Here is a 14,413-nt window from a genome sequence, read left to right as displayed (position 1 = left end):
ACTTGGCATTAGCAACAGGCCTCTTTGTATTCATGTGAGATAGCCCATCCTCTTCCATCCTTTTTTCCCCACATTCTTCTGAAGGGTACATCCATTGTGGTGGTGTTTCCCTTGTCAGGATGAACGTTGATATGAAAAGATGTTCCAGCTTTATATAGCTCTGAATAAAGAAAATTAGAGTGGGCTGTGCTAGCAGTTAATAAAGAAAATGGTGGTGGCTGGTCAAGTGTCCTCAGGAGTATAAATCCTGTCACACTTCTGCTCCTTAGACTCTCCCCTGGAGCTGAGTCTTGGATGTGCCAGAGGGGTGAGAATTGGTTTAGAGTCAGGAGCTCTTGCTGTGGGAGATGGAGGGGAGGAAAGGAAGAGACTGCCAGTAGGGAAGGAGCTCTGGAAGAACCTTTACCTTGGCTGCTTTAAGAGTGGTTTGTGTATTTGCACAGTCCAGTTAAACTTGTTGGAAACAGCTTGTTGGAAAGGTTGGCTGGCCACTTAGAGCAAGGATTATCTGCCCTCTTTTATTTGATTTTTTTAATAAGCCCACTGAGTTTTGTAAACAGAGGAAAAATATTTTTTCCCTCTCTCTCCTGGGAAATCAGCAATTACTTGTAAAACATTTTTTTTTTTTTTTTTTAGGAAAAAACCTGAGAGTAACAGTTAAATGCCTCACAAAGAAAAAAAATATAAAACATTGTGTCAGGAAAAAGTGCACAGACGTTACAAACAGAACTTGGCACTCATCAGCTAAGGAGAGGTTTGAGTAGATAACGCTTGGTACAGGGGTCTGAGTCAATGGGCTCTGCTGCCTTCAGAAGGAAAGTGCACAGTGTTTGTTGCATTTAATGCTGCTGCCGTCTTTTTGGGGTGCACGTAGTGCAGTTTTGACAGAAGATTATTTCTGTTCAGAAAAGCTCACAAAGGTCCTGGTTTAAGGTCAGGATTTCCTCATGATGCAGTAGGCTCTGTGTAGAATACTGTTGGTAGGCCTTTCGACAGGCTTAGATGAAAGAAGGGAGATAGTTCATGGTGGCAGACAGGATTGTCTTCTTGGTTAATTGGCTCCTCTGCACCTTCCTGTTGTGTTGAAGGTGGATAGAAAAGGGATAAGTGGACCAGGAGGGTCAAAGGAGAAGAAATAGAGCAGAGTCCTTCACAGCAAGCCTCGAGTCTTGTCTCTGTTCCTTCCTGTCAATATAAGTGAGTCCCTTTGATAAACAGAGATGGAAGGTCAGGGGTTTATTTATTTATTTATTTTAAATCCTGCTTACTGATACATGTTCTGTATTGCTAATAGCTTAGAAATGTATCCTCCAACAAAATTGAAAGTAAAAATTCACCTTCATTTAGTTCCACGATATGTAGTTTCATTGTCTTGTGTGATGCATTTGCCAAATAGAAGCTGCCACACCATATCAGAGCACTCTATTATTTCAGTTCAAAAGACATCAAAATTAAAGCTCACAGAACAAGACAAACCTGTATTAAAAATGCTGTAAACTCATTGTGCCTCCAGATGAACATGACACTAAAATTCAGCTGCTCAGGCATTCCATCATATGTAGATGTACCTGCAGTCAACTTAAAAAGCTTTAGTAACACTTGAATTTGCATACAAAGTTTTAATTTGCAATACTTCTAGTGCCTGCTCAGACTCTGACAAGTTTCATAGATCTGTTACTGATGCACTTTTTGTTCAGTACTTTGCAAAAGTGTTGTTGGTTTTTGCTAAGAGGTGCTGCAGGTGAACCTTTGACTTCATGTTTCTGTTGTTTTGTTAAAATTTCAGATAAAAAAGCTTTTGATTTCTCATAAGTGAGCTGTTTACTAATTTTGTGCATTACAACTTCTATGTGTAATCTTTTGAGGGATTTTGAGGTACAAAAATGACCACTGTAACTCCTGTCCTGGTAAAAAATGATGTTTGTCTTAGCTGTTATTTGAGCTTAGCACTTGTGGATTCCTTGTATGTACCTGAATATATTCTTGCCTTGTGGTTTCTGAAGGAAATCTTCATTAAATCAAATGGCAGGTCATCTGGAGAGCTTCCATTCGAGTTTGTTGTTCAAAAGCAGGGAGCTGACTGCAGAAAGGCAGAGCAGCAGAGCCCTTTGTGTATCCTTGGCTGCAGCAGTGCTGCAAGTGGACCTGAAGCACCTCTTGACCGAGGTGCTGCCGAGGGGAAGGTTTGTTGTGATGTCTTAGCAGGGTTGTGAGTGTGCCAGGCTTTGTAGTCTGTGCTGGCTGCTGCTTCAAAGCCTTTAACAGCTCACTGCCAAATCAGGGCTGACATCAGCTCTGTCATTTGGCCCATATTTTAAACCCCCCAGCCTGCTCCCAGTCCCTCAGCAGTAACAGCTGAGGAAAGGCTGGCAGAGAAGGGGCTTATCGCCATCATCTCCTGACTGAAGGAGCTGGGTGACCAAGTGCAGGGTGAACAAATGTGTGATGGCTTTCTGCAGCTGCTGGGCACGGGGAAGAAGCTGTGCTCTGGAGGAGGGGAGTGCTGGAGCTGAAAGGATTTGCTGTTTCTCTGTGTAAAGCCTTAGTTTATGAAGCAGCCAACTTCCCGGTCTGTGGATGAGTCTTATCCTTGTAAAGTACAGAAGGTCTGGCTTGGGGGAGCTGGGAGCCACAGGGATGGTAGGGAGAGCTGAAGGTACAGGATGAGGACACAAAGGACCTGGAAGCCCTGCCCTGGCACTCCAGAGCTGGCTCATATGTGTTGGTCAGATCCAGGGAAGGAGAGGGCAGCGAGCTGTGGAGCACTGGTCTGTGGGATGTGCATTTACACACGGGCTCTGGTGTGGTGTCCTTGGTCAGGCTGAGGGTGCTTTAGATGCAGCTCCTGTGAAACACCTGCTCTGTATCCTGCAAGCAGTTGCTGTAACTGGATAAGGTGCAGATTTACTCTGACTTCAGACTTGAAGTTAAAATCTGAACTTTTCTACCCCACTACTAATTTTGTTTTAAGTGTTTCTCTGATGCCATTATTGTTCAGTCATGTTCAGGAAAGTCTGAAGCAGCTCTCTTTTTTTCTTTTTTCTTACTGGTACAGGAAATTAAAAATTTAAGTGGAGACTGGCCAGGAAAAAAACTTATGATGCTGTCCATGTGTGGTTCTTGGTCAGTAGCATTGCCTATGGGCCAAAAAAGATTGAGAAATACAGGTTTAAAGGCTTTGGATCATTAAGACATTCAGAAAATGGGATTGCTTATGTGAAATGCCAGAATCAGATTGATTAAAATAACCTGCCTTCTGAAAAATGCCATGTTGGCTGGAGAGCTGGGGAGATCCAGGCTCTGGCTGGGATAGGAGCAGGATGGAGTGGTTGGCAGTTCCTTTGCCATGCAGTGGTATCCTGAAGCCACACATAAAAAACGTGTGTGTGTATATGTGCATTGATGTGCATAGAAAAACGTGCACAGATCCCCTGTACTAGGTGAGAGTCTGAAGAAATCATAATTTTCTGCATGAATAAAACTACAATCCTATAAAACAAGACTTTCTCATAAGTATTTGGGATTAGTGAAGGCTGAGTATTTTGCTATTCTTGTCCAGTCATCACATTTTCTGTTTAATATTTAATTTCTGTTTCGAGGGATGGATTTTTCCCCAGTATTCTGTATTCTTACGGCTTGGTGCTTGTCTCTTTTGCAGGATGATTACAGGGTCTGCATGGATTTTAATATCATTCAGAAGGACTCTGTGCCTGTGTGTCCTGTTGATGCATCAGGCTGCTTCACAGCAGAAGTGGCTGACTTTGCTGGGCAGTATGTGAAGGTCAGTGGGCCTGCAGACAGTAAATGACTACTTTTTTCAAGATACATTTTATGTATGGCAGAAGCTTTCTTTTCTTTCTCTGAGTGGGTTTGTTTTCTATGCGTGTCTGTTAACTGGAGAAATTAAAATGTGTTTTAACATTTGCAACAAGGTTGGAATTGTTTATTACAGCAGCTGAGAAATGAACAAGTTGAAATGCAAGTAATGTTGTGTATCTGTAGTGAAAGGCAAAAGGAGTATCCTGTTTGCAGCTACTCCAGAGTCTCACTTTCTGCTTTTTCCTCGTGGAAATGTCATGTCCAGAGTCTCCAGGCACATGTGCAGGGCCTCCCTCACCTCTGGATGACTCCGAATTCTCAGATGCCATCATTAAGTTTCTCCCAGCCAGTTAATGTAATGTGACCCATTAGAAGGGAGAAATCCTGTCGTTTTCCCCACTTGTGGGCTGTGTTGCAGTGGGAATTTACTTGCCAGTAGATGCAAGAGAAATCCCCAGAAAAGGAACCCACAGGAACTCCAGATTGCTACAGATACAAATCCCTGGTAGGGAGTGCCTCTTAAATTCCCTGGCCTGAGAAAACAAATTGGTTTTAGCCCTGCTGCTACAGTTTGATAGCAAAGCATGTTCATGTAAACAAATGCAATGTAAGATTTTTAAGTCTTTTTCAATTAAGTTGAGAATTTAGTCAGTTATCTTGGCTTCCTGCTTTATGCATTAAGACAAATAAGAGGACACTGGAGGCTCCATCTTTAGCTTCTTGCTGGTAGAAATCTGAATTTAAGGCTCTTGGAAAATTTTCTTATGATGCTGAATTTTTCACTCATAGATATTTGCATTTTTTTTCCCCTTAATGTCGTATTGACACTTGTATGTTCAGTAGATTGTTTCAAATGATCAATATACAGCTTTTGCTTCCAGCTTAGCATGCAAATCCTAGTTGGTTAGTGAGGTATTGTGAAATATGCTTCAAATTTGGAAGGAATGTGGTGCCGGGAAGTTTAAATATTAGGTGAAAAGCACTATGTGATTTCCTATCACAAAATTAGAAGACTCAATCATTAAGATATTAAATAATGTTGGTTTTGGCTTATATTGGTGCTTCAAAAAATTTGAATTTATACACAGTTGTGTGTATGTGGAGAGTTAAGGGTAAAAAAGGACTGATGCTTTAATTTATACATTTTAATTTATCCAGATAGCAGGGACACATTGAAGACACTGTGTATAAACAGTGTTTGGAGAGCAAATAACTTTGCAAATTTCGTGTTTTACGGTGCCCCTGCAGAAAATGCATAAATTTGGTAGAAGCTTTTTGTGTGTGTGTGTGTGTGTGTGTGTGTGTGTGTGTGTGTAAATGCTGGGTTATGCATAGTTTTTTTAAAAATTAATTTGAGTATCTGAGACAAATCCTGTAGTAGCTGACTGAGTGAAAAGTGTATTCCAAGGAAAATCTGCTGTGTTTTTAGGATGCAGATAAGCACATCATCAGATGGCTGAAGGAGAAGGGCCGGCTGATCCACAGTGCAACCTTCCAGCACAGCTACCCCTTCTGCTGGAGGTAAGCACAGACCTGCACCTGCCTGAGAGCTGAGGTTTCTAACAGAGAAGTTCTTCAGGTTTCTCCCACTTTTCCCCCCTTCCCTTGCTTAATTTTCCTGACAAAACTAAAAGTAACACAAACCGAGATTATTGATTTAGGAGAGCTCCAGTTTTGGTTTAGTCATCAAGTAAATATTTTTTTTTTCCAATAAAGCTGATGAATTTAAGTTTAGTGCTGAAATTTATTTTCTATTTATGATTTTAAGGGTGTGTTTATGTAATTTGTGTTGCTCATTTTTTGGTGTAGAACTCCTAACTAACCACCCCTTTTAAAAAAAGGTTATTTTCTAAGCAGCTGAGTGGTGGGAAAGGATTTTTTTGATCCCCTTTGAATTGTATTCAAATTAGTATATCACAGAAGGTATTTAGATGTTTATGTTAAAATGATAAATGATAGTTCTTTTTAACCTTGTAAAATTACTTATTTGAAATAAGACCAGTTGCTTATTATGTGGAAACATCTCTAGGTGGATGTCTCTGTGGGAATTCTCCCTGTGGAATTCTCCATGAACCTTCAGTATCAGTGAACAAACAAGTTTTGTTGAAGAGGAATACAGGCTAGACAGATTTAATCTAGAAATGAAGCTGGTTTTTATTAGTGTCCTCCCTGGTTTGAAATTTCCACAATTGCTATTGTAAAAAATCACCGAACAATTGTCAAACTAAAAAAAAAAAATAAAAATCTTCAGTAATCTTTTAGTAGAATATTAAATTTTTATTACGAGCAAAGACACACTTAAAATAAAATATCTAATTTAATTATCTGAAATGGCATAAAGATTTTAAGTCATATCTGATGTATACAGCACCTGTACTGAAATAACTGTGATAAGAGCTCAGCTCATCCCTCTGTCTGGCTCTGACTCTGCCAGGTGAAGTGTTCTAGCAGGATACATTTATCTTTAATTTATAGCAAAAATAACCTTTGCTTGCTCTTGGACAGTGGGATTGCTTTGTTTCTAGCAGCTGCCTAGAGGAAGAAGGGGAATTGCTCTTCAAGTGTTACGTCCTTGATGATTTGGGAGAGTTTTTGAAAAATGGCAGCCCCAAAATCAAGCAACGCTTGTGTTTTTCTTGTGGAGCAGCTCAAATATCCAGTCATGGCCTTCTGAGACAAAGCAGGGATGTAGAAGTGCTGATTCTGTAGAAGATCCTTAATCCTGCCACTCTGTTGACATTTTTGTTGATTGATGATAAGTTGCAGGCAGCACCTAGCAGCAAATTATCTGGTGGGAAGAACTGAACAATGGATTCTACTTGAAAAGCTCATTTCACTGCCATCACAAATCAAACCATAATTGGAATATGCTAAAAGTAGAAGAGTAGTTCTTAACTTTGAACATAGTTATAAGTTATTTTGATTAATGTAAGAAAACTTTGAAATCAGACTCTTCTTAATGTACTACTGCTTTTCCCAGAAACCAGGCAGTTGTTGAATCCTTGGTACGTTGAGAAATTTGCCTTCTTTTTTTACGTATCATGAAATTAGGGTCCTTCTCTGTGTAGTAATTTTCTGTCAACTAAACTTTAAAATATGAAAGAGAAAAACAACAGCTTGGTAAGGATTCAGTAGATAGTTTTCAGTTAGAATTTGTCTTTATTGGAACTGCTGAAAATGGAGGACATTGGTCAAAACTGCTCTGTGCACATGTGAGATCTTGAGAGTCTGTGTGGTCTGGGCAGCAACTGTTGAATGTGACAGCTGGAGTGTCCCTCACAGGTCCTGCCTGCCATTCCTTTGGCAACAGGCTTGGAAAGCTCTTCCACTGGCAGATGTGGACTTTTGTCTTGCCCAAGCCAGTGAAGGCAAAGCCAAGAAGCATCTTTGTACCATGGGCTTAGTTATTGATCATTTGAGGAATAAGATCACAAGTAATGTGATTTGATTCTTCTTGCGTGTTTCTAAAGGATCTGTCTGTAAGGGGAGCAAAACTTTGTTGAGACAGAGAGGAATGGTTAGGCAGGAACTTTGTAAGCATCAGACTTTGATTTTAGGTCTGTCTGGGTGGTTTTCCCCTTGTGTTGATGGAAAACAAGACCCAGCAATTGGTATTTCTCATTGGATTCTACAGCAAAATCCAGTTGAACAAGGATTCCTCAACCTTCTCACCAGTCATGAGGGGCAGAAATGTGTGAGGTGTCACTGCTTGAGCAGATTTTAGTGTTTTGTTCTCTGCAGCCTCCTGCTGAGGCACTGCTTGGCAATACAGCCGGAAGAAAAATATTCAGGGAAACTGTGCCCTCTCTCCTTTCTTATTGCCTTCACGTAGGTGGAACAGAGCCCTGTGGGTGCTTACAGTGGTTATCAGGTGTTACAACCTCAGGGTTAGGTTGAAAGCCTGGGAAATGGCTCCCCTGCTTTTGACCCTCTGTCGTGGATCCTTCCTGTCTGAAGCCATTCTGTGCCCCAGGGCCTGTCTGCAGCCAGCCCCACCTGTCAGCTGCTCTCTCCTCACAGAGCTGGGGTGCCACTGTTGTCCCAGCCTTCCTTTCCCAATGTGTTAAGACCATGTGAGAAATTTTTAATACCAGCTTTTATTCTACTTGTCTCCAGTTACTTGTCTTGTGATGGCAATTCATCATTCTTTAGCACATCTGAAACAAGATACTCAGTGAAATCAAAACACGTTGTAGCTTGGGGAATGCTTTCCTTTTTACTGGGATCTTGCTGCTGTGTGAGGAGTGAACTGAACTGTTCCCTTTTTAGTTGTTAGGACTTAAATTTGAGTAGCAAGCCATCAGTAGGTTTGCATTTAATAGCTAGGACACAGCTACATTATTATTACTTTGAGCTGTCACCATTTCCTTTAAGGTTATAGGTACTTTAACACTTAAGCACATGGAAGCGTACAGGTTATCATTAAAATGAAATATCTTTTGAAATATAGTGTTAAAAGAAGCAATGTGTTGTTTATTATTGGGCTTTGTGCACTGTGAGTTCAGCTTTTAAGGTCTGAACAACCTTTGCTGTGGGTTTTCTTTCTTTTGTGGGTCAGGCAGGTGCACCTTTAGCAAGTGCTGGCACAGTAGCAATTTTAATTTACATCATAATCTGCAGTAGTTTGTGGATTTCAAATGTGTCCTCACTGTGGATATAAATAAAATGAATTAAACTTTGGTTGTTTATAGTAATGACTGCATATAGAAGATAACAGTAGTTTCTCAGGGTCTTTGCTGGTGAATTTTTGTGTATTGCCAAGTTCTGGACCAAAGTGGCTTAAACAAAAGCAGTATTTTTAAGAAATATTTGGGGGGGTGGCTTGATGCTAAAGGAGAATGAGCTTCTTGTCTCAATGTTGTTGCTGCTCCTCCTCTGTACCCATAGACAGATCCTACCCCCTAGGGCTTTACTCCCTCTTCAAGCTGGAATCATGGGATGGATGTGAAGGATTAGAAAGGTCTGAACTCTCCTATAGTGACTTGTGCCCACTGTTGGATCCTGGGATCCTTTAGAAGGATGTGTGATACCTGAACAGTCAATCAAGACCTTAAGCAGTTATTATGGGACTGATAAATCAGAGACTGGGTTGGGACACTGCAGACAGATGCTTGGAGATCCTGATTTTGCTAAGTAATGTAGGGAATCGCTCAGTCTGTGTGCTCTGGCCAATTGTGTTTCCATTTCTAAGCAATTTCAAGTTGTGAAACTGCTCTCCTCCCACATGGATTTTCTTTTATTGCTTACTGAAGTAAGGAATATGTTAAGATATATTTGAAACTACTTCTGTATGCTTATCTGGATCTCTTGCTTTCCTTCTCCTCCTGGGAATGGAACTTTCTTCTAGTTAACTCTGGGTGCTGCTACTTCTTTATGATTTGTGATTATTCTTTTAAATGCACATAGTAAAAACACAGCATCATGTTTCCTGGATTTTCAGGCTTATATACACATAAAAAAAGATGCAGAATGAGCTCATGTGGAAGACTGAAATATGACTCATTTAAATAGTTACTGAATTTCATAATGTTGTACTATGTAGGAGCACAAATTTCAAATTCAAGTATCGTTTGAACGTTCTCATGATTGCTCTTGCTATACAAATTCCTTGAATTACTGGGTTTGAAGGCTGTAAAAGTTTTTTCAAGGCTTGATTTCAAAATAGTAGCTCACATAAGTGTAACAGTTTATGTAAGTTAACAAATCAAACAGACCCCAACCTTTAACTGTGATAATACTTCAGCAACAGTGAACTCAATCTGTGGAAGGGGGACTGTCATGTGCAAAAACAAATATTAAAGAGCACATTATAAATAATGTAGCACTTAAAAATGCTTTTGTTTGTTTTATTCCCTTCCCTGTGCAGGTCAGATACTCCGCTGATCTACAAAGCTGTGCCGAGCTGGTTTGTCAGGGTGGAGCACATGGTGGAGAAGCTGCTGGAGAATAATGCCCAGTGCTACTGGTAATGTCTCCTGCATAAATCTGTTTTATTCCTTTTCCTGGAGTTGGGGGTGTAGGGGAATATCTCTCTTGGGAGAAGAACATAGGCAGCTTAATGCTGTGTATACATTGTGCCAAATTAAACTAATTTTTAGACAAGTTGGGGGTTTTTTCATCTAGTTATTACAGATAAGGTTGATTACTTCATCATAGGTGCATTTGAAGAAAAACCCACACCCACCCTCCCCCCAAACACCTGCAAAAAGCTCAACCCAGCTGCCTTAATTGTAAGTAAACTTGGTATGCAGGTTTAAATAAAAGTATTCTGCTAATGGCAAAAATTAAATTTTCTACGTGTATATAGGGAATGTGAAAAGTACTTGTGTGAAACTTGGGTAGAAAACAGCAGATGAGTTTTAGATAACTTAAATGCATTATTAAGTGCAGTAAAAGGGAACTGTTCATGCTGGTGGCCTTTTAGGGAGTCAGTCCTGGGTTTGTGGTATGTTAGTAACAAAAGCACCTTATCTTCTGCACCTTCATCAGCTGTATTTTTATTTCCCTTCCTCTCATCAATCACTTGTGCCTGGGAGGCTGAGACCTCCCAGTAAGTGGGGAAAACTTGGAGATTACAACCTCATTCAGTCTTTCCATATGAGGACTGTAGGGAGAGCTGGGATCCCACCCCTCTTCCTTGCACAGTTGCCTCTTGTCAGCAGCTCAGATGATGTTAAAGAAGGTGACTCAGCCTTCAGTGAGCAATTACAGCTTGTGCTGCCTTTTTTCATGGACAGTAGCTGGCAATTAAATTCTCCATGAGCAGCTTTTGCATAACTGCTTACATGGTACAGGCACTGTAAATACTGGGATCTGTGGGAAAAGTCAGTGATCCATAATAGAGCCTGCCCAGAAATGCTGCAGCTTGGCTTTGCCAAGCAGCACATGCCCAGTCTGGCTGTGTCAGGAGAGTTTAGAGATTAGTAAGTGTTGCTTTCTGTTTTCCATAGCAGAACATACTGTGATCCTCCTTTGGGGGGAAAAATAAGCTGGAGAGGGGGTGAAAGTGTTTGTTCTTAGCTTTAATTAGCTTTCTCAAGATGCTTTCACTGTTGGGATGACAGTAGACCTGCATACTTAATTTTCACATGAACAGGAGAAAAAAATGTAATGATCCTATTAAGGAAATGCTTGAATGGATGGGATGGATTTTATTTTCCAGAAGCAGAGCTTCAAGAAGAAGCTGCTAAGTGACCTCCGTTCATCCAGGAGACACTAATTAGTAAGAATTACTGATCAGTTTGAACCCTGCCTGCACATCTTTGGGGTTTCAGTGGTGCTTTTTGTAAGTGCTGAGTAGTGGGGATACAAGTGGAAGCAAATTTTGGAGCTGCTGTTGCAAAGATTGGGTGAGAAGAGCAGGCAGTGACACCATTTGGCAATATTCAAAATGCTTGGAATTAAAGGAACCATTTCTCCTTCAGGCAGTTCCTGAGTCTAAACACAATTCCATAACTGAACATAAAGCTGATTTCTCAAGACTCTTCTTAAAACCATGTGGTCTTAGAGATTGTGAGAAGCTTTTTGTTGGGAATATGGCTACAAGTAGAGATGTATTCTCACAGACTTATTTAATAAATCATATGGATTTTCAGTATGTGATTTCATAGTAATTTGAATACTGGGTAATCTTTGTTACTTAAAGTTGGCTTTTAAAATCCAGCTTTTTAAAAGAATAAGGGAGTGTTTTTGAGGTTTTCTTTCTGTGTTCTTCATTGATGGCAGTTCTGTTTGGCATTGAGACTGCTGGCCTTCTGCAGTATTCATTTATTTAAATTTTGGGAACTCCATCCTTCCCAACACCTACTTTTTCTGCTTTTGAAGAGACTTGATCTCTGAAAGTGTCACAGGAATAATATGTAGCTTTTTAAAAATTTATTTTTGGACTCTCTGGGGCTTCAGCATGTCCTGAAAATGAGAAAATTGGGGATAAATGCTTTTCAGACTGTATTAACCTTTACAAAATGGGTTTGACTGCATTGCTTTTTTTATTCCTGTAAATGACTGATGGGTATATTGTCCCTTAAGAATAGCTGCCCTCTCGATAGATATCCTTTCTGATGAAATAGATTAAACGTACTTGGACAAAGTGTGCAACCTGATTGCATTTCTAATTAGTTTTTTAGTGAAATACCCAACTTACAAGGCCACAGTCATTCAAAATTTATTAAAACCAGTAACTCTATTTTCATTTTTCAAAATGAATTTAACTATCACTTCCAGCAATGGTTCCATGAGTAATGTGCCAGCATTTTTGTAAAACCAGAAGCCAAAAAACCCTCTCTACTCTGTCCCATCCTTATTTCAGTCAGAGTGGGAATTAACTTGTGTTGGATGTTGATGAAAATGCACAACTGGAACAGCATTTAGGGGGCTGTGGTTCAGCCTTTAATTCAAGTTCCCTTACTGAATGTTCTTTACTGTGTAACTGAGATTATTTAAAAGAAAATTTAAATTCAAAAGGTTATCTTCTGTTTGGCATTCAGGCACCCACTACTGCTATAATTTGAGATGAAGAGGGGCAGTTTTGGCTGCTGTAAAATCCAGGCCTGTCAGACCTTGGCTTTCTATCCTCTTGATGAGGAGAGTTGGATGCAGCACCAAGGTGCTGTCTGGATTTCATGTTGTCACCATCATTTTCTCGAAGGATTTGTTGAAAGAGCATTTTCTATGTACCCACAGACTAAACCAGGCCACCTTAGATTATAATTACAATGTAGGACTAGTTCCTGTCATCAGTGTTCAAAGTTGGTATAAGCTGAAAATTTAGAAGTTGCTGTAGCCAATAAATCAGTACAATTTATAATGAGGATTCCAAACTATTGTAGCTCATCCTTCTGGCAGTGGATGTAATATTTCTTTTCTTGCAGACTGATAGAAAAGACTCTGTAGTTAGTATTTAAATATTGGCTTTGAAATGTTTTTTTTTTTTTCTTTCTTTCAAACCTTTCTAACTTAAAGTTCTCCTTCAGTAACTCCTGAAACATTTACCTCTAACTGTTGCCAAGTTTCTAATGTTAAAGACATTGTGCAGTTCTGACATTGTTTGCATAAGATGTGCAGCACTTGATGTAGTGGAAAAATGAGCATCAGTGGAAGGAAAGCAGTGATGGAAGACAGGGACTTCAAAGAAGCCAAACCTTTTGTTCTGGCATCTTCTCACCATTGAAGAATTCAGATGTTGTAATAAAGAGCTTGATGTATGGTTGAAGGTATTATTTTCCTGACTTCCATCACTTAAGCTGTTAGTTCTTGCTGGAAATGCCACCCACAACACATTTGCTGGGAGTGAAGTTAAAGTGTGAGTTTTGCACACACTCCCTGCAGCTCCTGTGTGAGCCCAATTGTCTTCTGTGTCAGTCGAGCACATCAATCTTTGGAGAAGCTTTTGATCCTGGTCATTTTCATCTTTGACCACAAAACTGTTTCCCACCTGTGGAAAGGTGAGATGTGATCAGGAATGATGCCTGTTTGTGTCAGAAACCCTGAGGCTGTGCAGGGGATGGGCTGTGGATCCCATCTGCAATAGAAAGCAAATGTTTATTTTACTAACCTTGTCATTTTTGCTCGGATGAGGAATCTGAGTCTGTAGCAGGGCAACAGAATTTTAAATCATAACAGAACTGTAGAGCAGTGGCAAAAATCCAGTGAGTCCTTTTTCCTCCTTTTGCTGTTTATTTTTTCTAGGAAGTGTCATAGGACATTTTCTTTCTTAGTTTGTTAATATTAATACATTTCATCTGAACAGTTTCAAATGCATGGTGTGTGTAGATTTTTTTCATTTTTCTTTTCTTTAGTATCACCATGCAGTTGTAACTCTTCTTTTGAGTCATCAGTCACACTTTTCTTGCTGGGGAATCGTGAATACAAATGAGATCCTCCCTCTAGTAACAATTGTGATATGTACAGCAACGTGGAGTCACTAGATGGCAACATTTCCCGAGGAAAAATCCAAGTTAGTGGCATTGCCTACAGCAGGAGGTGAAAAAAATTGCTGCAGGGCTAGCCTTGTGTTTGTCTAATTTAGAGAAGGTTTTATTACTGTCTGTTATCAGACATGGTTGAGGATTAGAAGTGAATTTGGAGGCTTGTTCACTGGATTTTGATGGCTTATGTTCTGCTGCACCTTAATTTTGCTGTTTCCTCTTTGAGCCTCTTGTGCAGAGATTGCTGATGATGCCATGAATGCAGAGGTACCTTTTCAGTTCCACTGAAGGGTCACTGAAAGCTTATTTTTTGCTTCAAGGCAAAGCTTAGGAAATAAACATCCCAAATGTCAGTTCACTAAGCAACTCCAGCACTGTTTTCTTGGGCAGCTGATAAATCTGTGACGTGAGCAGTGTGTTGAATGTCTGCCACTGTCACGGGAATGCAAATGTATTTATATATGTGGATTGAAATGGATCCTGAATGTGGATTGAGATGGATCCTGAGTGCTGATGCCCTACAAAAGTACTTTGTGACAGTAAATGTTAGAATATTCCCAAGGAAATTGTGTGGAGAGAAGTGGAAGCTTCACTTCTCCCTGGCTTCGGGCTGCAGGGATTGTTGATAAGATAAGGAATTTTAACAGCAATTAGCAGGGTGCCTGGGT

At 40.1% G+C, this 14,413-nt stretch overlaps 1 protein-coding gene across 4 annotated transcripts in view; it reads left to right on the top strand.

The window, feature by feature from the left end:
• Positions 1-14,413, top strand: part of IARS1 (isoleucyl-tRNA synthetase 1) — an 89,208-nt gene that overhangs the window by 26,513 nt on the left and 48,282 nt on the right. For all 4 annotated transcript variants that reach the window (XM_010409753.2, XM_019292063.3, XM_019292065.3 and 1 more), the window contains exons 12-14: positions 3,659-3,781; positions 5,249-5,340; positions 9,686-9,784. In XM_010409753.2, the coding sequence (XP_010408055.1) occupies positions 3,659-3,781; positions 5,249-5,340; positions 9,686-9,784 (314 nt within the window). The remainder of the gene's footprint in view (positions 1-3,658; positions 3,782-5,248; positions 5,341-9,685; positions 9,785-14,413) is intronic.

Source organism: Corvus cornix, chromosome 12 (genome assembly GCF_000738735.6).
Source record: "Corvus cornix cornix isolate S_Up_H32 chromosome 12, ASM73873v5, whole genome shotgun sequence".
NCBI lineage: Eukaryota > Metazoa > Chordata > Aves > Passeriformes > Corvidae > Corvus > Corvus cornix.
Note: the sequence above shows the minus strand (reverse complement) of the source record. Positions and strands in the feature narration are given on the sequence as shown.